Raw genomic sequence first — 26,862 nt, forward strand, 5'->3', positions numbered from 1 at the left:
AGAGATCGTGTGTGAACTGTGCAAACGCTATCGCCTCGAAGGCGGACACCATCAATCCCAGGGACCGCATGCAGGTCCTGAGAGACAAGGATTCGCTGTCCCTGAGGGACCTGACCTCGGTCTGCAGAGTCCGGAGCTTGTCCTCCGGCAGAAACACTTTGGCTTGGGCACTGTCCAGGACCATCCCCAAGTAAGGGAGACGAACCGAAGGAGACAAAGTCGAGACAAAGTCGACTTCTGAATGTTGATGGTCCACACAAACTCCTGGAGCGTCTGAACCGTAGTGGACAGATCACGTCCGGACTCTGACTGGCACTCGACCTTAACAGGAGATCGTCCAGATATCCCAAGATCGCAACTCCCTGCGCCCGCAACAGGGCTAGAACAGGAGCCAGCACTTTGGTAAACACCCTTGGTTACGCCACAAACTGATAGTGTTCCTCCGCGATTGCGAATCGGAGGTACCTCTGATGACCCTCGAATATGGGGATGTGTAAATACGCATCCTTGAGGTCGATGGAGGGCAGGAAATCTCCCGGACTCAGGGAGGCTACCACCAAACGGATGGTTTCCATGCGGAATTTTTGAACCCGCACGAAGCGGTTCAGAGCTTTCAAGTCCAGAATTGGACGTACCTTGCCCTCCTTTCTGGGCACAGTGAACAGATTGGAGTAAAACCCCCGAAATCTGTCCCGATGTGGCACCAGGACGATCACCCCCTGGGCGAGAAGATCCTGAACCCCCCGATGAAGATCTTGTAAACGATCTGGGGTCAAATAAAGATTTGAGGGAAAGAACCTGTCCGCTGGCCGCGAAAGGATTTCGATCTTGTAACCCGATCGAATGATTTCCTGAACCCACCTGTCCGGAATCTGGAGCAGCCAAGGTTCGAGAAAACCTCGCAGGCGTCGCCCCACCCCTGGAACGGGTGAGGGCGTCCCTTCTGGTCGAGGCGGACTGGGCCGCCGCGCCAGCTTGGCCAGCTTTTGACTTACCCGCCCATGGCTTCCTCTGACCACCATGCCCTTTGAAAGGTTTCCCCTTATCCTGTGCTTTGAAGGCATGAAAGGACCCCTGATTTGGTTTAAAGGAAGGGCCCTGCTTACCGCGGAAAAACTTACCCTTGGGATTCTGAGGCAGCAGAGTGCTCTTGACCCCAGTGACCCCTGTAATCAATTCGTCCAGGTAGTCCCCAAAAAGGCAAGTCCCCGCATAAGGGATGTGAGACACAGTCTTCCTGGAAGTCTGGTCGGCCGACCAGCTTTTCAGTCATACCAAGCGATGGGTAAGCACTGTGACACCAGACAGTCTCGTGGCTAAAGGGGCCTCATCCAAGGCCGCATCACACAGATACAGGACAGCCTGAATAATCTGGTCCACCATCTCCAAAGTAGTAGGAGGGGCGGAATCAGACGCAAGGGTGCGTCTGAGCACATTGGCCCAATCTGCCACAGCCTGAGACACCATGATGGAGGCGAAAATAGGTTTCAACAAGGAACCCGCCACCATATAGGAGTGGCGAGCTAGAGACTTCATCCGCCTATCCGTGGGGTCCCTGAACAGTGGAGAATCTTCCGTGGGTACAAGAGTGTCCCTATTCAACCTGGACACCGTGTGATCCACCTTAGGAACCACGGACAAGCGCGAATCATCCCCCTCCTCGTCCTCCGCCTCCCCTTCAGACTGGGAGGATTGAGACCCTTCAAGGGGCACACTGTCTATGGCAACCATGTCAGACTCTGAATCAGAGGAGTGAGAAAACCTAGGCCTTTTCCTAGAATCCCGTTCAGACATCAAAAGATCCACTTTGGAAGCTAAATTTGCAAGTGCAGCAGTAATCGCAGATGATTCAGACGTACCTGAATCATCCACCAAAGCTGGGGGAAATTTGCTGTCCTGGGACTCCATAAAAACTTTTATGGCACTGGCCCTTTAAATCGCAATAGCGGCAATCCCACCGCAATGCACTGCAAACAGGGACTAGACTGAAAACCCCCTCAGGCAGGAATAGAACTGATAGCCAAGAGATATTCCCCAAAAAACAGCAAGGACAGACCCCCAGAAGTGTTACCACGCTGCTGACGATCCTCCTGTATGTGCAGAAAGGAAGTGATGTAACAGGATGTAGACTAAGGGAAAATGGTTGCCCATAGAAAACAATAGGAGGCTCAGGGAAAATGGCCGCCGAACACTCTGTATAAAGCCAGACGCCACACACAAGATGGCGTCTGAAGGTGCAATACACCACCAACAAGGAAACTGGCTGCTGAAGCTCCCATAGTCAAGCCAAGCATGCCGCCCACACCCAAAAATGGCGGTCCCGCGGTTTTTTCACCGCTGCGGGTCGCCTACACATGTCTGTACCCAGCATTGCCACAGTAGTGTCACCGAGGTTAGGGACCCCCATAACCCCCCACAGAGCGTCCTGGACACGTTCGAGCCCCCGCAGGACCGGGAGAAGTGCGAGCCCCAGACACACAGACATGAGGGGATAACACAGACCTAACACACTGCCATCCCCAGACAGAGGCACAACACAGAATGTACTCAACGTACCACGATGACGTGGGTGCCTCTCTGACGGGAAGGCTCCCACCCCAGGTGGTGGGGGTGCCGTCAGCCAAACAGGACTCTAGCAACGCACGGAACAGCGGTTGAGACGTCCAAGCGAGGTGGCCACCTCGCGGGCTTTCGTCCCTGAGGACAGGGACAGGTCGTTTGCGAGGCCAGGGTGTACGCATAGCCTGCTAAACGCTCTAAGGCGGGCTGGGATTCCATAAGGCCCTCTGTCCTGGGACACCAGGACGACCAGTCCGACTCCCAGCTCCGCAGACGCTGTAGTCTTCCGAAGATCCGACTAACCAAGCGCAGGAACAAATAAAAAGCTAGTAGTGCAAGAAAACACTTTTCACAAAACAAAAGTAATAAAACACAGAAGAAAGGCGGAGACCTTAGCCCCAGCACAGGGATAGCCTATCTTACTCCTAACTAGGCAGAAGACAAACTGAGTTGGAAATGCTGATAGCAGGGGGGTATTGGACCAGTGGTACAGCCCCTATAGGTGTGTCTATGTAAATTGCTTTGTTTTTAACAAGTCTTATGCCTAGCTTGCTCCTATGGATAAGAGGTCTATACCCATTGGTGAAGACTGAATGAGTGGGCGGCGACTGTCAAGAGGACGTAAGAGAAATACTGATTTTAACTTGTAAACAACATATCAGAAGTAGGCTTGGTCCTTAAGTGGTTAAATTGTCTATATCATCTCATGCCCAAGAACACAATTACCGACTTGGGTCTAGGTGGTATCGCTGCCCTGCTATCCTGCACAAAACTGATCATACCATACCAAACACATGCTGGAGAAATTTACAGGCCCCTGGCACCATGACACACATCTGGGGCACATGCCTGTGCATTATTCCTTTTTGGGACAAAATTCTCCGCCTATATGACAAACTGTTTGGGGACAAATTCCCAAATGAACCTCGCATAAAAATACTGTCTAAGTTTCCAGGCTCCAATAAGCAAATCAAGAAACGCTTAATCCGTCATTTTCTGACAGCTGCCTGATTTGTTATTGCTAGGTCTTGGCGCCAACCGATTATTCCCTCTCTAGCCGATTGGGCTTGCGAAATGGACAGGATCGAACACTGAGAACCTATGATAGCCTGGGATACTGATAAGATTGAATCCCACTCCACTACAGTGCCTTGCGAAAGTATTCGTCCCCCTTGAACTTTGCAACCTTTTGCCACATTTCAGGTTTCAAACATAAAGATATAAAACTGTAATTTTTTGTGAAGAATCAAAAACAAGTGGAACACAATCATGAAGTGGAACGAAATGTATTGGATATTTCAAACTTTGTTAACAAATAGAAAACTGAAAAATTGGGCGTGCAAAATTATTCAGCCCCTTTACTTTCAGTGCAGCAAACTCTCTCCAGAAGTTCAGTGAGGATCTCTGAATGATCCAATATTGACCTAAATGACTAATGATGATAAAAAGAATCCACCTGTGTGTAATCAAGTCTCCGTATACACACCTGCGCTGTGATGGTCTCAGAGGTCCGTTTAAAGCGCAGAGAGCATCATGAAGAACAAGAAAACACACCAGGCAGGTCCGAGATGCTGTTGTGGAGAAGTTTAAAGCCGGATTTGGATACAAAAAGATTTCCCAAGCTTTAAACATCCCAAGGAGCACTGTGCAAGAGATAATATTGAAATGGAAGGAGTATCAGACCACTGCAAATCTACGAAGACCTGGCCGTCCCTCTAAACTTTCAGCTCATACAAGGAGAAGACTGATCAGAGATGCAGCCAAGAGGCCCATGATCACTCTGGATGAACTGCAGAGATCTACAGCTGAGGTGGGAGACTCTGTCCATAGGACAACAATCAGTCGTATACTGCACAAATCTGGACTTTATGGAAGAGTGGCAAGAAGAAAGCCATTTCTTAAAGATATCCATAAAATGTGTCGTTTAAAGTTTGCCACAAGCCACCTGGGAGACACACCAAACATGTGGAAGAAGGTGCTCTGGTCAGATAAAACCAAAATCGAACTTTTTGGCAACAATGCAAAACGTTATGTTTGGCGTAAAAGCAACACAGCTCATCACCCTGAACACACCATCCCCACTGTCAAACATGGTGGTGGCAGCATCATGGTTTGGGCCTGCTTTTCTTCAGCAGGGACAGGGGAGATGGTTAAAATTGATGGGAAGATGGATGGAGCCAAATACAGGACTATTCTGGAAGAAAACCTGATGGAGTCTGCAAAAGACCTGAGACTGGGACGGAGATTTGTCTTCCAACAAGACAATGATCCAAAACACAAAGCAAAATCTACAATGGAATGGTTAGAATGGCCAAGTCAAAGTCCAGACCTGAATCCAATCCAGAATCTGTGGAAAGAAATTAAAACTGCTGTTCACAAACGCTCTCCATCCAACCTCACTGAGCTCGAGCTGTTTTGCAAGGAGGAATGGGCAAAAATTTCAGTCTCTCGATGTGCAAAACCGATAGAGACATACCCCAATCGACTTACAGCTGTAATCGTAGCAAAAGGTGGCGCTACAAAGTATTAACTTAAGGGGACTAAATAATTTTGCACGCCCATTTTTTCAGTTTTTTATTTGTTAAAAAAGTTTGAAATATCCAATAAATTTTGTTCCACTTCATGATTGTGTCCCACTTGTTGTTGATTCTTCACAAAAAATTACAGTTTTATATCTTTATGTTTGAAACCTGAAATGTGGCAAAAGTTCGCAAAGTTCAAGGGGGCCGAATATTTTCGCAAGGCACTGTATGTGGACCATATGGCTGCACTTCCAGTTTTCCTCAGATTTTGAGGTTTTTGTAGCAGATACATTTGATGATGCTTCTCCGGGGCTCTCTCATGTGTAGATTGCCTTCCCCTCGCTTCCCTTCCCCTATTTTTACCCTTACCTCCCCACCCTTTCTTTCTTGTTACATAATATAATATGTTATTGTTTTATTGACTAAATATTCAAACCATATTGGTCATGCTCTTAAACACTCTATTCCTAGTGGACTACTGGTTAATTAAAAATACGGCTTTTATACTCATTTTACTATGCCTTAGAGACCCGTATCTTATCATAAATATGTGATATTTGACCGCTTATTATTATGATCTTCATGTAGACTTCTAAATCTTTTAACCACTTAGCTCCAGCCACTGTGCTGCTACTGCGGCACAGTGGCTCGTTATCGTCCAGCGACGTAGACCTACGTCGCTGGACTCCTCCCCCTGTAGGCGGCGCTCGCTTGCCGCCGGAGGCGCGCTCCCGCTGTTTTCATTCACAGCGGGAGTCGGGCCAGGGGAGTCGGGCCGATCGTCACAGGGGGAGTCGGGCCGATCGTCGGGGAATCTAGTTTGGAGATCCGCCCGCCTGTGTAAACAGAGCGGGCGGATCTCCTCAGTGACAAGGAATAACAGATTGCAGTGTTCAGCATAGCTGAACATCCGATCTGTCCCTGGCTCACTTAGTCACCTCCCCCCCCCCCCCACACACGTTTGTAAGCACCAGGCATACATTAACCCCTCCCTCTCCAATAAAGTTAACCCCTTCCCTGACAGTGTCATTTTTACAGTAACAGTGCATATATATAGCACTGATTACTGCAGTAATGTCACTGGTACCCCCAAAAGTGTCAAAAATGTCAGTCAAGGGTCCGATCTGTCCGCCGCAATGTCGCAGTCCCGCAAAAAAAAAATCGCAGATCGCCGCCATTACTCGTTAAAAAAAAAAAAACACCACAAATGACAGAATTCTTTCCCTTAGTTAGTAAACGCAATAACTTTTGCGCAAACCAATCAAAATATGCTTATTGTGATTTTTTTTACCAAACATAGGTAGCAGAAAACAAATTGGCCAAAATTTTTAAAAAAATTTGATTTTTTACATATTTTTGGGAGGAATTTCATATAAAAAAATGTTAAAAATATTGTTATTTTTTCAAAATAAATGCTCTTTTTTTGTTTATAGCGCAAAAAGTAGAAATCGCACAGGTGATCAAATACCACCAAAAGAAAGCTCTGTTTGTGGGAAAAAAAGGACATAAATTTCGTTTGGGTACGGCGTCCCACGACCGCGCAATTGTCTGTTAAAGTCGCACAGCGCCGAATCGCAAAAAGTGGCCTGGACGTAAGACAGCAAAATCCTCCGGTGGTTAAGTGGTTAAAAATGGACTTCTACTCTAACGTTTCCACTCTATATTGTTTATATTGTTTTAAACAGAATAAAACAAATTCAACATAAATTTGCTAGTGCATCCAATACTACCCTTTTCCCAGATATATGAAGATTTGCAAGGTCAAACTTCACAGCCAGGTCAATGATCTTCTAGCTGAACACCAGAAACTACTGATTTTTTTTTTAATTTACATTGGTCCTGCTTGGTTGCATCTAATTCTATCCATGTCATGTCCGGAGGACTGCTGAGGATGCAGAAATCCACTAATCCACTGTAGCAGCCTGTGCTAAAGGCAAAGGCAAAACATTGTTTACCTGAGTGCGTTACCTTCATTCAGGTAAAAAATGTCCCATTAGTAGTATCACACCCCCCCTCCCCCCAAATATGTACTTGAGTCCTCTCTCAATCCGTGCTGTGCCCAACTGTAGCGGCTTTCTCCTCTCTCAGCCAACAGGACAAAGAGGAGGCAGTGGGAGCCATTGGCTCCTGCTATTAATCAAATGCAGTGAGCAGAGAACAGGGCCGAGATACACGATACACTGTGTGTGTCTCGGATGCACACAGCCTGGCTCGGGAGTGCACCCACAACTTGCTATGGGGGCACTCTTAGAAGAGAAGCAGACAGCGCCAATGGGGGACCCTACAAGAGGAGGTAAGGGGTGGTCATACCATTGCACAGAGCAGGTGAAGTATAACATGTTTAATATTTTAGGCAAAAAAAAGTTTAAACTTTAGAACCACATAAATGTTCAGCAAAGGCAGTGCTTGCACATGAACATAAAAGGTGCCCTCTGGTGGCTATAGAGAACAGTACAAGAAACATTAGAAGAAAACTTATATCAGAAGCACATTAAAAATAGCCAAAACGTGTAAATGCTCATCCAAATATAAACAATTGTAATTAGGAGTCTAATGCGCCCCCCTTTACTAACACTGATTATTATCCCTTCACCTTACCCCTCCCTCTCTTGTGTGAACTTGTGGTCAATTACATAAACAGTATCTCTTACTTGCTCATGTAAGCATTCCCCCCCCATCCCACCGTTCTTTTTTCCTTTTTTACATGTACCCCTTCCTATAGACTTGTGGTTGCCTATGTTTCCTTAAGCCAGAAATACATGGATCGAAATCAGCAGGGACCAGCCAAGGTTCGACCCATGTTCGGGCAGGCTGATTGTACATAAGTTGACCCTTAGAGTGACTTGGGTACAACCAGCCTGTGGGATTTTTTACATTTTGATTACTGCCGGCAGCTATAGTTGCCAGCAGTAATCATTGGGGTCCTGCCAGCCGGGAAGGCTCCCCGCGCCCCCCTGTCGGCAGAACACAATAGAGCTGCTGGAGGCATTCCCCCCATCAACACTAATTGTATTGATAGGGGAAATCAAGCAATTTCCTTTCCTTCCACCCATGGTGCAAGGAAAGAAAATCGAGTCATCTATAGGCTACTTTAGGGGACCTGACCTCCATCCCCCACCCTCTTTCTTTATCCCTGGATGACCCCACTTTCCCATTCTGTGCCAGCAGGGTTTTTCCCAGATAATTAATGCTAAACAAAGTATGATTTCCTTTAACACCATATATGTTTAAAAAAAAAAACTGTCAAAACGCTTGCGGAAACAAAAACTGCACCTTCCCTTTTTGTTTTTTTTTTTATATAGAATATAAATACAGGCATACCATGCTGAAGGGTAGCATAATTTAAGGGGAATCTGTAACTAGAAATATAAATGTAATTGACAGCAACACACACACAGAAGAAAACATACCCCAATAATATGGATCACTGAAGTCGATTCTCCATCAGTAACATGGACAGCTTGATCAAACACAGAGGCGTTACTTCTGGATAAAATGGCAACTTTTGACTGGGAGTGCTCACGGACAGTACCTGTAAACATAATATTATGACTAGTGGACTTAGAAGACAGAGCAACCTATGTATTAAAGTAGAATTAAAAAAAACAAAAAAAGCAGACAGTCTGGACTTCTCCCTGACAGACAGTGCTTATGTACACTGAGCTGCACATGCACAGCTCAGCATACAGCTACAGAGCTACTCTGTGCCGTGATGACGTATGAGTGACGTTATTGCAGCCCAGCCAACCAATCGGCCAAAGAGTCCAAACCTGGAAGAAAGACCTGCAGTAGATGGAAGTGTCTGTGACAGCCAAGTACACTGACACTGTAGAGCTGGAGGAGATTGCATGGCACGCAAGTCTGTAATAATGTGCCAATATCCTGTTCATACTAGTATATTATAACAAAGCCCCTGGGGAGGTTTTTTTAAATTATTTTTACGCATAGGGTTTTATTCTGCTTTAAGGGGGTGCAAGTGTAATGGGATGTGCAGTGTGTACTAACTCAAATAAGCTACACACATTTCAGTTTACTAAAGTCAGAGCTAAGAAACAAAAAAAATATACTGTATCTATCACTAGTCTAAAGTTTCTAAACTTACGCTATGAAACACTATGAACAAGCTTGCAGTCACATTATAGAGCCAAGACATGGATGTTGTGACATGATGAATAAAATGACCTAATTGCATGAAAAGTAAAAAAGCACCATCATTTTTCATGCAATTAGGTCATTTTTCCCATCATGTGACAATCAGATCAGAACCAGGAGAAAGGATCAAAATCCACAAAGATGCCTGAGCTGCTGCTCAGTTGTAGTTGTAATGCCTAAAAGGAACTGGTTATCCCCATCCTGCTGAGGTGCCCTAACAACTGTTTGTTCTATATTGTCAAGATGCTTGCACTTATGAATCCACAAGCTCTATGTGACCACCTGCATTAGATCAAAGAGGCAATATATACCACCTTCTGGTAGAACATAAGTTAAAATGTCTTATAAACTTTTGGAGAAGAAAATAGCCATATACAGCTACCCTGGGTGGTGAAACAAGTACTCCAGTCCATATGCAGGAATGGCTCACTGCTGAACGTATCTACTGGATTGCATGAGAAACAGAAGTGGGTGCTTATGGTACATAGGGGGCCAAACGCATAATGATTTAATAAAACAATTATTCGAAAGAATCAGACAATATGATCAAATCTAAGAATTATCGGAAATACATACTGGGTGTCACTGATAAAAATGTTTGGGTTTGCATAAAATTTATCAAAATTATTCTAATCGGTGTGGACAGAAAATGTGATCATGGGAAAGTGAATAGATTAATATGACTAAGTGCCGGGTCACACTTGTGCGATGCGGGAAGGCTGCGAATTCGCAGCCTGTTCCCGCATCACATCCGCACCTCTGGCAGTTCACACCGCCATATGCAATACGCTGGGGGTGTCAATGAAATGTTAACGACACCCCCAGTTTGATCGCATATCGCAGTGCGATCTGACAGTTCGCACAGGATCGGATCACACAAGTGTGAACCACTGTGCGATCCGATCCTGATGCGGCTGAAAAAATTCCTCATGTGCGACTTTTGTGCGGGTGCAGTGCGAATTTAGCCATACAAAGTGTATGGCTGAATTCGCACTGCACATCCGATCACATGTAATGAAGGAGCAGTGCGCTCCGATATTACATGCGATCGCTGCACACGCGGAAGTGTGAACCGGCACTTAATAATAATAGATTAATAGAATATTTATATTAATATAAAAAAAATAAAAATTTGCACATTGTGTTTGGGAAATGTACAAATGACAGTTGCAAATGTGTATTGCTTGGTTTGTTCAAAAATAAAGCGGTAGTGTACATGCACATAATTGTAAAGCTAGCTTTTTAATGAGGTTTTTTTGCAGATTATAGTATGTCACATAGGGGTTTATTTACTAAAGCTAGATAGGGCAAAATGAGTCACAATTCTGCAGAGAAACCAATCGGCTTCTAGCCACAGCTTTTTTAATTAAAGGAGTTGTAAAGATAGAAGGTTTTTTTTATCTTAACACATTCTATACATTACGAATACTTATCGGAGCCCCATCTCTATCCAGCGATGTCCACAAGTCCCTCGGCCATCCAGGACTCTCCCTCCTGATTGGCTGAGACACAGCAGCGGCGCCATTGGCTCCCACTGCTGTCAAAATCATTTGGCCAATCAGGGGAGAGAGGGTGCGGGATCAAACGGCAGATCTGTGTCTGAATGGATACAAGGCGCTTCAGCTCAGCTCGGGTGTCCCCATAGCAAGCTGCGTGCTGTGGAGGCACTCAAAAGGAAGGAGGGGCCAGAAGCAGCGAAGAGGGACCAGAGAAGAGGAGGATCTGGGCTGCTCTGTGCAAAACCAACTGCATAGTGGAGGTAAGTATAACATGTTTGTTATTTAATGTGGAGTTCCACCCTAATTTTGAACTTTACACCATAAATAATATTAAAGAGGTTGTAAACTCGAATAAAATTTTTTTTTTTTTCTTACACCCTGCAAAAGAAAGACATAATGAGCTAGTATGCATCGCATATTAGCTCATTATGCAATACTTACCTCAGAACGAGCCCCCGCCGTGCCGCTCACTCACCTCTATGACGGGCGACATGTCTAGTCGCCCGTCTTCCGGGATCGCGGCATCCGGCCATCTGATTGGCCGGAGCCGCGGTGACGTCACTCCCGCGCACGCGCGCGGGAGCCGACAGTCACGGCACGGGGCTCTGAAGGAACGGCACGATCGGCCGTTCCTTCAGAGCGCATGCGCCAGTGACGTCACTGGCGACATGTAAGGTAAATATCTCCTAAACGGTACATGTTTAGGAGATATTTACAGTACCTATAGGTAAGCCTTATCATAGGCTTGCCTATAGGTACAAGTTGTAGAGGAGGGTTTACTTCCTCTTTAAAACATTCTAAAAGCAAATTGGATAATTATTATTTTTTTTATTGTTTCACTTACCTTATTTTTAATGGAAAATAACTTACCTTCCTGCCACTTCCTCCCTTATGCGGCCGCGGCCCCCGACGTCATTTCCTGCTTTGCATTGACTACTGGGAGATGAGTTGTCATCAATACCAGGAGTCAATGCGCCTGCACCGGTGTCCCTCGTCACTTCCGATGCAGGCACGAGAACAGCTTCTGGGCATGCGCAATGACAAGGAATCCGGCTGTGGGATGACGAGCCTGCACCGGAAGTGACGAGGCATGGCATTCTGGGACTCCGAAATCCAGGAAGAGGGACACGAAGAGAGACACTGCGGCTTCAGCTGCCCACACCGTAGATGGCAGCGCTGGACAAGAAATTTACAAGGTAAGTTTTTCTTCTTACAGGTACACTAAACAGGGGACAGTTCAGAGGCAATCGTTGCTTAAATGCACTAGCCCTGACTGTTCTAGGGGTATTTTTATGTAAAAAAAAAAAAAAAAAAAAATTGGGTGGAACTCCGCTTTAAAGAAAATAAAGACACACGACTTTACAATTATTTCAAGCTTTAGCTTAAAACCTGGAAGCTGGATTGGTTTCTCTGCAGAATTGTGACTAATTTTAACCCCCCTTACTTTTAGTAAATAAACCCCATAGGATCAAAATTGGTCAAATGGTTCTCAATATTCTATTCCAAATTTGTTTTTGATTTATTTCAGTTATATGGTCTGATCACATTAAATGATTCTAATTACTGTATTGATGCCCAATTGATGTCCTGGTCATATTTTTTGCCTAGGCAGTAAATCAACCAACAATACAAGCATAAATAAAATCACACCGAGTATAGCCACAATTAATCTTACCTTTCTGGGTACCTCCAACCAAGGTCTTATCCCGTACGTTCTTACATACATCAAGTATGGTGGCTCCAATATAAGCTATTTCAGCACCAAATCGAAAGCTCTACAATATAAGAACAACCAACACTTTTTGTTTTTATTCTCTGACAACGTTTCTAGGGAGTGATTTAATTTGCTTGGAAGCTGAAGAGGTTTAGTTTAATTGCTCAAGAACAAGAATATCGCCAAAGAACCAATTAACCACCTCAATTACTGGCCACTTTCACCTCCTTCCTGCCAAGGCCAATTTTCAGCTTTCAGCGTTGTCACACTTTTAACCACTTTACCACTAGAGGATTTTGCTGTCTTACGTCCAGGCCACTTTTTGCAATTCGGCGCTGTGCGAATTTAACGGACAATTGCGCGGTCGTGCAACGCTGTACCCAAACAAAATTTACGTCCTTTTTTTCCCACAAACAGAGCTTTCTTTTGGTGGTATTTGATCACCTATGCGATTTTTACTTTTTGCGCTATAAACAAAAAAAGAGCATTTATTTTGAAAAAATAACAATATTTTTAACATTTTTTTTATGAAATTCCCCCCAAGAAAATGTAAAAATCAAATTTTTTTTTACATTTTTGGCCAATTTGTTTTCTGCTACCCATGTTTGGTAAAAAAAAATCACAATAAGTGTATTTTGATTGGTTTGCGCAAAAGTTATTGCGTTTACTAAGGAAAAGATTTTTGTAATTTTTGGTGTTTTTTTTTTAAACGAGTAATGGCGGCGATCTGCGATTTTTTTTGCGGGACTGCGACATTGCGGCGGACAGATCGGACCCTTGACTGACATTTTTGACACTTTTGGGGGTACCAGTGACATTACTGCAGTAATCAGTGCTATATATATGCACTGTTACTGTAAAAATGACACTGGCAGGGAAGGGTTAATTTTATTGGAGAGGGAGGGGTTAATGTATGCCTGGTGCTTACTGACGTGTGGGGGGGAGGTGACTGAGTGACACAAGGACAGATCGGATGTTCAGCTATGCTGAACACTGCGATCTGTCACTCCCTATGACTTAGGAGATCCGCCCGCTCTGTTTACACAGGCAGGCGGATCTACAAACTAGATTCCCCGACGATCGGGGAAGAGCAGCGGCGATTGCCGCCACTCCTCCCCTGGCCCGACTCCCGCTGTGACTGAAAACAGCGGGAGCGCGCCTCTGGCGGTGCGCGAGCGCCGCCTACAGGGGGAGGAGTCTAGCGACGTAGTACTACGTCGCTAGACGATAACGAGCCACGTTGCTGCAGTAGCAGCAACGTGAGCAGACGGCAAGTGGTTAATGAAAATTGCACAGTCATGCAACACTGAACTCATGAAATTTTTATCATTTTTTTTTTTTAGACAGAAAAAGCTTTCTTTTGGTGGTATTAAATTACCACTGGGGTTTTATTTTTTTGCTGAGTAAATGAAAAAAGTCAGAACATTATGAAAAAAAAATGTTTTTCCTTAGTTTGTTATAAAATGTTGCAAATAAGTCATTTTTCTTCTTCACTGTTATACAACGATGAGGCTGCACTGATGGGGGGGCCACTGACAGGCTGCACTGATCATCAGAAAACTGATGATCAGTTCCATGATTATCAGTGAAAATGCTATACTCACTGTGCCCTGTCAGATCGGCTCTCCTTTCCTCACACGCTCTCTGTGTGAGGAAATGAGAGTCGATAACCGAAAATCCAGTTTACATTCCTAATTGGACACAGCTGATCACATGGCAAAGAGTCACTGTGACTGGCCCTTTACCCCAAACTGTGATCATATCACAGACATTTCCGGAAGCGCGTTCTCGGGAGGATATCCAGGGATGCTAGAACTGGAGAGCAGAGGTGTGCAAGTGGTTAATATAGGTTTACTCCAAACCCCAACATTTATTTTAGCAAAGGAATCAAAAGCCTAAAGTGTCTGTCCAGCCAAAAACAATTACTTTTGCACAGAGTGGGAAAGGATTATAACTTCTGTTAAAGTGGAACTAAACCCATTTATTTAACGGTTTCTCAAAACAGTTACATTCAAGGCATGCCAGGAATGATAATTGTCACATCATATGAATTGTCAAACCATCAAATTGCTGGTGTGGTAACTGATCACATGTGCAGCACCATGGCAACAGCGGATCAAGCAAAAGCCAAGATGGCAGCTTCCTTGGCTGTCAAGAATAGGAGGGTTCCACTTTAAATGTTTACGGTTATCCAGGGCTCTGTTAAAATGTTCTCCCCTCACTACCTGTCCTGCAGTCATACAAAAATAAATCTGCAAAAAGCTCTTGTTTCTCCTACTCTGCGAAAGAAAAGCATTTGGTTCCCATAATCAAGTATTAAAAAAAAAAAAAAAATCTATCTTTATTGCTTTTGGAGAGTTATTTTCACTTCTTGTCTGGTAAAACATTGTCAGCAGGACAGGAAGTGATGGGAATACTCTAATGGAGCCCCGGATAGCACTAAAAATCAACAAGAGGTCAGGAGAGACATAATATCAACAAATTCATAAAAGGAAACCTTAAGGCCTCTTTCACACGGCCGTTCAGTTTTTTTTCTCCGCTCCGGTCCTTTTTTCTTTTTCACGGAGCGGATGACACTTGTGTCATCCGCTCTGTATGTCTGCATATCATCCCATCCGTTTGCGGACGATATACGGACATAATGTATGTCTATGGGAATTGCGGATGTCAGCGGATGACACAGCTGACATCTGATTTTGCATCCGTTCTGTTTTTTGAACGGAAGAAAAATAGGGTTCTGTTCCGTTCCAAAAAATGGAACAGAACTGAAAGGATGAAAATCGGATGTCAGCTGATGGTCATCTGCTGACATCCGCAATGCCATTGACATTCATTATGTCAGTATATCACCCGCAAAAAAATAGGATGATTTGCGGACATGCGGAACGCCCGTGTGAAAGGGCCCATGGGCTACATTCACATCTTGGCGTTGCTATTACAGGCTTTTTTATGGGCGTTTTTTTCAGGCGTTTTTATGGGCGTTTTTGCAGGCGTTTTTACAGGCATTTTTAGATTGACTAGAGACCAATGGAAAACGCCTGTAATCTGCCCAAAAAGAAGCTCATGTACTCTTTTGAGCGTTGGGTGTTTTGCTCACGGCGTCAAAACGCTCAGATGTGAACAGGGGCCATTGAAATTAATAGGATTTGTCTTGTTGGACGTTTTGAGAGCTGATCCTAGAGCAGAAAAACGCCAACAACAAAACCCCAAAACGCCTATATGTGAACGTAGCCTAAGTAACAACTTTGTTATTATTTGGTATAGATGCTGCATTCAGTGGGTAGACAGGTCAGATACTCTGTTAAGCAGAACAAGTAAATGCTAGTCCCTTTAATTATTAAATAATCCAAGGGCTGTAAACAACCTTTATTGTCCAAATCTCTCCAGGGTTCAAGATGCCCAATTATTATAGCTGCTTTCAATTATTGGTCTCCATTCTGCACAAATATGGCAGCATGTTTAATCCACCTGTTTGTTTTACTACAAGAGACTGAAATATAAGGGGGTACTATTTTAAATCAGCTCTAGGAACTTTGGTTAAGGTCATTAGTGCATCTCAGATTTCCAAACAGGCCAACTTACTTTATCTTTTAGGGCTCTTTCACACAGGCGGACCGTTCAGATCCACCTGTCCGTTTTTTGGGCGGATCTGAACGGTCCCCCCATACATCCCTATGGGGCATCAGATGTCAGCGGAGACATGTCAAATCTGGAAGGATGGAAACCCTATTTTCCATTCGTCCAGCGGATCGAATGAGAACGGACTGACGGTCCGTTCCCACCTGATTCCCCCATAGAGATGTATGGGGAACTGACAGCTGTGTCTCCGCACACAGAGTGGAGACACAGCTGTCATCTTCCTGCTCAGCGGGGGATCGGCGGATCGACCCCCCTCTGAGATAAACGGAGTCCGCCCGACAGACGGACAGTGTGAAAGAGGCCTTAGGGTACATGCACATGGATGTTGGCAGGTGCAAATTTCCTCTAAATTTCCTCTAATTTCCTCTAGAGTAAAATTCAGGTGTTTTCTCATGGGAAAGTGTGTCCCATGCGCATGCATGGCTAGACACTGAAAAGGAACATCAACCACGGGCATGAACAGCCATTCAATTCTATGGCTCCCCGGGCCCCAGGAAAATGATGGAAACTTTACACTAGAGGATATTTGCCACTGCAAATGTCCATGCGCATGTACCCTTACAGTGGTTACTCTGTATTATCTTTTCTAGTTGTTCATACCCCACAGGAATCAACAATATACAGGTGTCTTATGGTTACTAATGCAGTTTATTAGCAGATACTGAATATCATGGTAGGTATAATCTAACCTGGGTAAGATAGAAGATATGAGTGTGTGGCACTTCATAAAGTGCATTCACTGCTCCACGGAAGGTGTAGATTTGCTGGTGTGGATCCCCAACAAATATTTTGCCACATGTTTGAGAAAGGACAACCTCCATAATAGCTGCAAGTACATGAATAATGAATGTTAAATAATATTCATTTTTATAGACATGTTTTTAACCAAAAAAAAAAAATGTTTATTATAAATTTGCATACAAGGTACAAAACAGCAAACCTAATTGGCTCAGCAGAGCTTTATGCAGAAAAATACAAAGCACAAAAAATCACAAACAAAACAACTTCATTTTCAGGCGTTTCAGGCTAAGAGCGTTTTCCGCAAATACTAAAAATGCCTATTGCTCTTTCCAGAAATGCTTTTACTTCCTGGGAGTTAAAAGTAAAAACAGCTTTGATTATCAAAAACCTTCCCAGGGCATCTCCGCTCCATTTTCTATGATCGTTTTGACCATTAGGAGCATGTGAGACTAAGCCCCCGTTCACATTAGGTCGCTCCGACTCCGGGGGCGACCTGTGAAGTCGCGTGCAGCGCGACTTCGGCGTGACTTGCACGGACTTCATAACATGAATGTCTATGCAAGTCGCCTCCAGGTAGCCCCAAAGTAGTACAGGACCCTTTTTCTAAGTCGGAGCGTCTTGTGTCGCTCCTATTAGAACAGCTCCTGTACTACACAATGGGAGCGACGGACTGCGACTTGTCAGGCTGACCAAGTCGCCTGACAAGTCGTACCAGTGTGAATGGACACTTATAGATTTTATTTTTGTGTACCTGCATATACAGTCATTTGATCCCTGGCATGGCCTCCCTTCTGGGATCTTTTGACTGTAATAACATTTCCGTTAGTTTCTTGATATCTGTAAACCATTGCATTGACAATTCTTGTTTGTAACAAGGTCTATTAGAGTTTAATGTGTAACTCCTTTTTTTTCGGTATGCCTCTTTTTAGGTCTAATAAAGAATTTGTTGGATTAAAAAAAAAAAGAGAAAAAAAGGAAAACAGTTTTATTTTCCCTTCAAGTTTATATTCTGTTCACGGTTAATTCCCCCATCCCCAATGTAATGTAGAATGAAAAGGAAGACATGTTTGTAGACCAAATCGGGAGAGCAGCCTAGAAAGTGAAAGGAGCTACCCTAGATCAAGAACAGTGTAAATTAGATGTTATATGAGGTGATCACAAGATTACTAGGGGGAAACAAAAGGGAAAAAAAGCCTGGAAAAATATAACCAATGCAGCCACATCTAAAAAAAAATGCTAAACTGCAATATATTACATTTTTGTTTTTGGGTTTAGATATGCATTAGAAGAGATATTTATTGGTTTTCACTTTTTGCAGAGATGCTCAGGCTTATGGTACTTGGGCTGATGAAAAACAATCTGAACATGGAGCTTAACTTACATGGTGTGCAGTCCTGCGCTTCATCAACAAATAGAACATCATAAGAGGAAGAGAGATTGGGTCTACGGAGCTGCCACAACTTCAGATAGCCTGTGTGTGAATAAAAAAAAAAAATAAGGAAAAGTCCAACCGTAACTAGCTTCTTAGTATACAATTCCCCATACATACAGCTATTCATTATGTGCGCCATAACATTGTGACACTGTTTTTAAAGTATGTTTTAACAAATTGCAGGTATCTAGGAGCTATGACAAAAACCTGTTCTAATGACAACACTTTACTAGACAGAAGTATAAATAATTCTACAATAGCAATAAAGAAAGAATTACTTACTGTAAAATCCTTTTCTTGGAGCCCACTGGGGAAGTCTTAGGCTACGTTCACATCTTGGCGTTGCTATTACAGGCGTTTTTATGGGTGTTTTTGCAGTCGTTTTACAGGCGTTTTTACAGGCGTTTTTAGATTGAACAGAGACCAATGGAAAACGCCAGTAATCTGCCCAAAAAGAAGCTCATGTACTTTTTTGAGCGTTGGGCGTTTTGCTCACAGCGTCAAAACGCTCAGATGTGAACAGGGGCTATTGAAATGAATAGGATTTGTCTTGTTGGGCGTTTTGAGAGCTGATCCTAGAGCAGAAAAACGCCCCCAAAACGCCTACATGTGAACAGAGCCTTAAACCTTCAGTTTATTTTTCTACTCAATTGAGTATAATACACTGCCAAACAAAAACCGGTAGGACAGCTGAAGGTAGAATGTCTCCTTCTACCAACAGGTCTCAGGTTTGCAGCCAAGCAATACCAAAATCATAACCATAAACACAGAGGGTTGGGACTGATGTCCCTCAATGGACTCGGACTCCAAAAAAAAGGATAACTGTGAATTTTTTTTTCTCCCATTAACTGAGGGACACAGGAAGTCTTAAACTCTCACGGTAATCGAAAAGCAGTCCGAATGAGGTGTAGAAAACAGCACACAAACGCTAACAAGCCCAACAAAAAATAGGCTGGCTCAGCTCTGAGAATAGCAGTCACCAGTGCCCCACATCATATGTGATTTGTATATAGACTCTGGCTCGAACCATTGACTTTATGGACAGTTACAGCTCAAGGTGTATACCTTTTGGAGCTGTCCCTTCACATACTGCATTCGCTGGAATACTTTGAGCTTGCAAGAAATAGGGACTAACTACAGCTCAAAGAGCCCCCTGAAGGCCCTTACACATAGCGTTCACATCAGAAAACGTGTGAATAGAATACCAGGTAGCAGCCTTGCAAATCAGGAAAAGAAATCTGTGACAAAAAGTCAAAAAGGAGCTCAAAGCCCTTGTGGAGTGAGTCATAAATGGAGAGGGGGAGCCCAATCCTTGAGACCATAAACCTTGAATGATGGTATGTCTGAGTCACCTAGAGATGCAGCTAGAGTAAAAATCTGGAGTTTCCCTACACCCTCCTCTTCTCTGGAAGGATATCTTAGCCTAAGGAGTCACCATTAGTTAGGTTCGGTACTTTTCAACATTTGCGGTTTGAATAAATACATTAGCAGCAGTTTATATAGAGTTAAGAGTTGGTTGGCTGCAGCATTTGGAGCAGCTCTGTGCATATTAACAGCAGTGAATCCTGGATTACCTACTAAGAATAGAACAAGGCATGATTCTTTGAAGTACAGGTATCCACCTGCAGATAAGACTTTAAAGGTCATATTGCAGGCTTTACATCTTGAACAAAAATCTATTTTTTTTTTCAATATTTCTGGATGGAGATTAAAGTGGTTTTAAAGGCAGAACGTTTTTTTTTATCTTAATGCATTTTCTATGCATTAAGATAAAAAGCCTTCTAGTGTGCAGCAGCCCCCCTCAGCTCCCTAATACTTACCTGAAATCCATCTAGATTCAGCAATGTTGCAGGAGTGTCTCCTCATTGGCTGAGACAGCAGCGCGGCACCAATGGTTCTTGCTGCTGTCAAAGTCAGTCAGCCAATGAGGAGAAAAGGGGGGGGGGGGCACAGCTCTGTGTTTGAATGGACACAGGGAGCTGTGGCTTGGCTAGGGTGCCCCCATAGCAAGCTGCTTGCTGTGGGGGCATGCAACAGGAGGGAGGGGTAAGCAGCACCGAAGAGGGACCCAAGAAGTGGAGGATCGGGGCTGCTCTGTGCAAAACCACTGTACAGAGCAGGTAAGTATAACATGGTTGCTATTTTAAGTAAAAAATAAGGAGACTTTAGTATCACTTTAAGCTTCCCCTTTTTTATGTCCTATTTTGCAAATCTCCTGTGTAATCCAGGGTAATGTAATACCTTGAACATTTAATTGATTGCTCAGAACTAGAGTTGAGCGGACACCTGGATGTCCGTGTTCGGCCGAACATGAAAAAAACCCGGACACCGAACCCCATTGAAGTCAATGGGGACCCGAACTTTCAGGCACTAAAATGGCTCTAAAAAAACAATGGAAAGGGCTAGAGTGCTGCAAATGGTAGAAAAATGTAGTTAAGAGCATGGCAAGTGCTCTGCAAACAAATGTGGATAGGGAAATAACTTAAAACAACAAAACAAACAGAAAAATAAAACAATTTTCTTCATCTGTGAAGGACGAGGCCCATATGGAGTAGGAGGGAGGTTGAGGTGGCGGTAGATGTGGCGGTGTAGGTGGAAGAAGCGGTGGAGGGAGACGAGGTAGCCAACACTGCTTTTTTTTAGTAATTTTAAATTAGGGTACACCCCAAAAGAGTGAGAAAGATCAAAAATATAACAATGGCTGGGTAAGGTCAGTATCCATCTCTATTCTGCACAAGGTATGGACAAATTCCCGTGGGATCCATGCCTGGTTCATTTTAATGAATGTGAGCTTGTCCACATTGTCTCTGGACAGGCGGCTGCGCTTGTCTGTGATAACGCCCCCAGCCGTGCTAAATACACGTTCAGATAATACACTGGCTGCAGGGCACGCCAGCACCTCCAAGGCGTAAAGGGCAAGCTCAGGCCATGTGCCCAATTTGGAGACCCAGAAGTTGAAGGGGGCAGACCCGTTATTCACTACATGTAGGCGTGTGCACACATACTGCTCCACCATGTTTGTGAAATGCTGCCTCCTGCTAAGACGTTCCATATGAGCTGCTGGTGCTGCTGTTTGTTGAGGCGTGCTGACAAAGCTTTTCCACATTTCGGCCATGCTAACCCTGCCTTCTGAGGTGCTGACGGTGCCCTGGTTGCGTTGGCGACCTCTTCCTCCTCCTCCGCCTTGGCCTTGTGCTTCCACTGTGGCCCCGCTGTCAGGTGGGAATGCCAGCAGCATCGCGTCTACCAGCGTGCGCTTGTACTCGCGCATCTTGCGATCACGCTCCAGTGAGTGAATTAAGGACGGTATGTTGTCCTTGTAACGGGGATCCAGCAGCATGGCCACCCAGTAATCAGCACAAGTTAGAATGTGGGCAACTCGGCGGTCGTTGTGGAGAGCATGTAATAGCTCATGTGTGCCAGGCTGCCCAGAAGCAACGAAAGGCTGTCCTCTGAGGGAGGTGTATCGTCTGTGTCCTCTGTATCCCCCCAGCCACGCACCAGTGATGGCCATGAGCTGGCCTGGGTGCCACCCTGCTGTGAACATGGTTCCATCTCCTCCTCCTCATCCTCCAGAACTGTGCCCCTGCTGGACAATTGTGTACCTGGCTTTTGTGGGTGCAGGAACCCACCCTCGGAGCCACTTGTGAATGATTGCCCTGAAAGCCTTGGAAATGATCCCTCTTCCTCCTCCTCCTCCTCCTGTGCCACATCCTCTTCCATCATCGCCCGAATCGTTTTTTGAAGGAGGCATAGAAGTGGGATAGTTAAACTGACAACGGCATCATCGGCACTGGCCACGTTTTCTGAAGTACTCAAAACAGCGCAACAAGACACACAGGTCACGCATGGAGGCCCAGTTATTGGTGGTGAAGTGGTGCTGTTCCGCAGAGCGACTCACGCGTGCGTGCTGCAGCTGAAACTCCACTATGGCCTGCTGCTGCTCGCACAGTCTTTCCAGCATGTGCAAGGTGGAGTTCCACCTTGTGGGCATGTCACATATGAGGCGGTGAGCGGGAAGGCCGAAGTTACGCTGCAGCGCTGACAGGCAAGCAGCAGCAGGGTGAGAACGCCGAAAGTGCGCACAGACGGCCCGCACTTTCTGCAGCAGCTCTGACATATCGGGGTAATTTTTAGGAACCTCTGCACCACCAAATTCAGCACATGCGCCAGGCAAGGGATGTGCGTCAAACCGGCTAGGCCCAGAGCTGCTATGAGATTTCGCCCGTTATCGCACACCACCAGGCCGGGCTTGAGGCTCGCTGGCAGCAACCACTCATCGGTCTGCTGTTTCATGCTCCTCCACAATTCTCCTGCGTGGTGTGTGGATTTTCCCCCAAACAGGCAAGTTTTAAAACTGCCTGCTGTTGTTTACCCCTGGCTGTGCTGAAGTTGGTGGTGAAGGTGTTACGCTGACCGGATGAGGAGGCGGTAGAGGATGAGGAAGCGGAGTAGGAGGAGTTAGGAACAGGAGGCAAACTGAAGCGCCCTGCAATCCTCGGTGGTGGAAGGACATGCGCCAAATTGCTATCCGCCTCAGGCCCAGCCGCCACTGCATTTACCCAGTGTGCCGTTAGGGAGATATAACGGCCCTGACCATGCTTACTGGTCCACGTATCGGTAGTTAGGTGGACCTTGCCACAGATGGCGTTGCGCAGTGCACACCTGTTTTTTTCCCCCCACTTGGTTGTGCAGGGAAGGCTTGCCTGGAAAAGTAGTGGCGGCTAAGCACGACGTACTGTGGGACAGCCACCGACATAAGGAGGATAGGAGGAGTTAGGAACAGGAGGCAAACTGAAGCGCCCTGCAATCCTCGGTGGTGGAAGGACATGCGCCAAATTGCTATCCACCTCAGGCCCAGCCGCCACTGCATTTACCCAGTGTGCCGTTAGGGAGATATAACGGCCCTGACCATGCTTACTGGTCCACGTATCGGTAGTTAGGTGGACCTTGCCACAGATGGCGTTGCGCAGTGCACACCTGTTTTTTTCCCCCCACTTGGTTGTGCAGGGAAGGCTTGCCTGGAAAAGTAGTGGCGGCTAAGCACGACGTACTGTGGGACAGCCACCGACATAAGGTTTTTAAAACTGTGCGTCTCCACCAGACGGAATGACAGCATTTCAAAGGCCAAGAATTTTGAAATGCTGGCATTCAGGGCCAGGGATCGCGGGTGGGTAGGGGGGTACTTCCTCTGAAGTGTTTGGGAGATGGAAAGCTGAACGCTTCCACGGGACATTGTGGAGATGGTTGGTGACCCAGGTGGTGGTGTTGCTGACAGATCCTCTGTTTGCGGGGTGGCAGGTTCCGGTATCACTACAGAGGTGGATGAAGAGGCCGAGACTGCAGCAGAAGAGGAAGCAGGAGGAGCCAGAAACCTTTCTTGGTTTTGAAGGTGTCTACTCCACTGCAGCTCGTGCTTTGCACTTAGATGCCTAATCATGCAGGTTGTGCTCAGGGTGAGAAGGTTTATGCCTCGCTTCAGGCTCTGATTGCATAGCGTGCAAACCACTCGTGACCTGTCATCAGCACATTGTCTGAAGAACTTCCAAACTAGAGAACTCCTTTGACCTGGCTTTGGTGCGCTCGGTCCCTTGCTGCGTTGGGCAGTAGCAGGCGTAGTGTCTAGGGCACGGCCGCTCCGCTTCTGCACCCTGCTCCCTCTTCTGCTGTGCCGGTGGCTCTGTGCGACCACCGCCTCTTCCTCCAAACTACTCAGGTCACCTGCATGACCTTAATTCCATGTGGGGTCGAGGACCTCATCGTCCCCCACATCATCTTCCACCCAGTCGTCACCCCTGCCCTCCTTGTCGGTCTCCACAATTCTGAGTGCCGCAGCAGTTGGCACCTGCGTTTCGTCATCATCGGAGACGTGCTGCGATGGTCCTTCCATGTATTCCTCTTGAGAAATAAGTGGTTGGGCATCGCTGCACTCAATCTCTTCCACTTCTGGGGCAGGGCTAAGTGGATGGCCCTGGGAAACCTTGCTGACAGAGTCATCAAAAAGAAGAAGAGACTGCTGCATGACTTGGGGCTCAGACTGCTTGCCTGATTTGCAAGGGGGTGAGGTGAAAGACGGTTGGACATCGGCTGCAGGTGCCAACTCTGACCTTTCTGCAGTAGATTGGGTGGGAGACAATGTGAAGGAACTGGAGGCACTGTCAGCAACCCAATCTACTATCGCCTGTACTTGTTCTTGCCTCAACACTTGTAGAGGCGCATGATGCCCTACCAAATACTGCTGCAGGTTCTGTCGCCTACTCACACGTGTTTCACTTGTGCGTGTAGCTGGCACAGATCGACCACGTCCTCTCCTTGCAACAGGAGCTCTACCAGCAGCACCATGACCCAGGCCACGGCCCCTATTTGACGGTCTCCTCATATTTCTGAAATTTATGATCTTGCCCTAGAAAGGTGTTTATTGAATAGCGGAACAAAACAACAACAGTATCGCACGGGTGTATCTCACAGTCAAATATGCAAACTATGCCGCAATTTAATTTTTTTTACCCCAAAAGGGTGTTTATTAAATAGCGGAATAGAAAAACAGTATACAAATACAACGGGTGTATCTCACAGTCAAATATGCAAAGTATGCCGCAATTTAATTTTTTTCAACCCAAAAGGGTGTATATTGAATAGCGGAATAGAAAAAAAGTATATAAAACGGTGTATCTCACACGTACAAACACAGACTAGGCCCCGATTACAATTTTTTGTACCCTAAAGGGAGGATGAGGAAGAGGAGTTCGGAACAGGAGGCAAACTGAAACGCCCTGCAATCCTCGAAGGTGGGAGATGCGCCAAACAAATTTAAAAGGTCTATCTCACACATACCGATACAGACTATGCCGCAATTTAATTTTTTTCACCCCAAAAGGGTGTATATTGAATAACGGAATAGAAAAAATTGTATAAAATGGTGTATCTCACACGTACAAACACAGACTAGGCCCCGATTACAATTTTTTGTACCCTATAGGGAGGATGAGGAAGAGGAAGAGGGGTAGGAGTTCGGAACAGTAGGCAAACTGAAGCGCCCTGCAATCCTCGCCGGTGGAAGGAGATGCGCCAAACAAATTTAAAAGGTGCATCTCACACGTACCGATACAGACTATGCCGCAATTTAATTTTTTTCACCCCAAAAGGGTGTATATTGAATAGCGGAATAGAAAAAAGGATATAAAACGGTGTATCTCACAGGTACAAACACAGACTAGGCCCCGATTACAATTTTTTGTACCCTAAAGGCAGGATAAGGAAGAGGAGTAGGAGGAGTTTGGAACAGGAGGCAAACTGAAGCGCCCTGCAATCCTCGGTGGTGGAAGGAGATGCGCCAAACAAATTTAAAAGGTGTATCTCACACGTACCGATACAGACTATGCCGCAATTTAATTTTTTTCACCCCAAAAGGGTGTATATTGAATAGCGGAATAGAAAAAATGATATAAAATGGTGTATCTCACATGTACAAGGACAATTGCAGGACAATTTCATGGGTCAGATGGTGAATGCACCGAAAAGAAACAATGCGGTACTTGACCTACTGATTACCAACAATACAGACCTGCTCACGGATATAGAAATACGGGACAACTTAGGGAACAGTGACCATAGGTCAATTGGTTTCAGTATTAATTACAGTAATAGGAAACACAAGGGTAATATAAGGACACTGAATTTCAAAAGAGCCAATTTCCCTAAACTGTGCTCGCTGCTAGAAAATATCAAATGGGATAGAACCCTGGGAACAAAGAACACGGAGGAAAAATGGGAGTGCTTCAAGAGCATACTTAACAAGGGGATTGGCCAGTGCATTCCAAAGGGAAATAAATTTAAAAGAGCAAAACTAAACCCTGGGTGGCTAAACTCCAACATAAAAATGTATATTAGTGCTAAAGAAAAGGCCTTCAAAAAATACAAGACTGAGGAGTCATTGGCAGCATTTAAGCATTACAAAGAGTGTAATAAGAAATGTAAAGATGAAATCAGGGCTGCTAAAATAGAACACGAGAGACATATAGCGGAGGAGAGTAAAAAGAACCCCAAGAAGTTCTTTAAGTATATAAATAGTAGGAAAGCGAGGCCAGAACACATTGGCCCCATAAAAGATGATAAAGGAAATATGGCCACTGAGGACAGAGAAAAGGCGGAAGTGTTAAATAATTTCTTCTCTTCAGTCTTCACAAAGGAATCGGGGGGCTACACGAACCCAGCTTGTAAGGCCGAACTAAATAATACACCTCAGGAAGTGCTGCCATGGCTAACAGAAGATAGACTTAGAGCTAAACTAGAGAAACTTAACATAAATAAATCAACGGGACCGGATGGCTTGCACCCGAGGGTTCTTAATGAGCTCAGCCAGGTGATTGCCAGACCATTATTCTTGATCTTTTAGGATAGTTTACAGACGGGTATGGTGCCAGCTGATTGGAAAAAAGCCAACGTGGTACCAATATTTAAAAAGGGGCCGAGATATATCCTGGGAACTATAGGCCGGTCAGCCTAACATCAGTAGTCTGCAAAATTTTGGAGGGGATGTTAAGGGACCACATACAAGACTTTAGTAATGAAAATGGTATTATAAGTAGTAATCAGCATGGATTC

General features: G+C 45.1%; 1 protein-coding gene across 1 annotated transcript in view; it reads right to left on the reverse strand.

Annotated features, from left to right (window-relative positions):
* The window catches only part of FBH1 (F-box DNA helicase 1), a 154,659-nt gene that overhangs the window by 41,494 nt on the left and 86,303 nt on the right, over positions 1–26,862 (reverse strand). Inside the window, exons 12-15 of the mRNA XM_082253201.1 lie at positions 18,208–18,297; positions 16,775–16,911; positions 12,408–12,507; positions 8,492–8,613 (exon numbers count right to left, since the gene is read on the reverse strand). Coding sequence (XP_082109327.1) covers positions 8,492–8,613; positions 12,408–12,507; positions 16,775–16,911; positions 18,208–18,297 — 449 coding nt within the window. The remainder of the gene's footprint in view (positions 1–8,491; positions 8,614–12,407; positions 12,508–16,774; positions 16,912–18,207; positions 18,298–26,862) is intronic.

The sequence above is a fragment of the Pelophylax lessonae genome (assembly GCF_965119305.1).
Source record: "Pelophylax lessonae genome assembly, chromosome: 4".
In the NCBI taxonomy this organism is placed as follows: domain Eukaryota; kingdom Metazoa; phylum Chordata; class Amphibia; order Anura; family Ranidae; genus Pelophylax; species Pelophylax lessonae.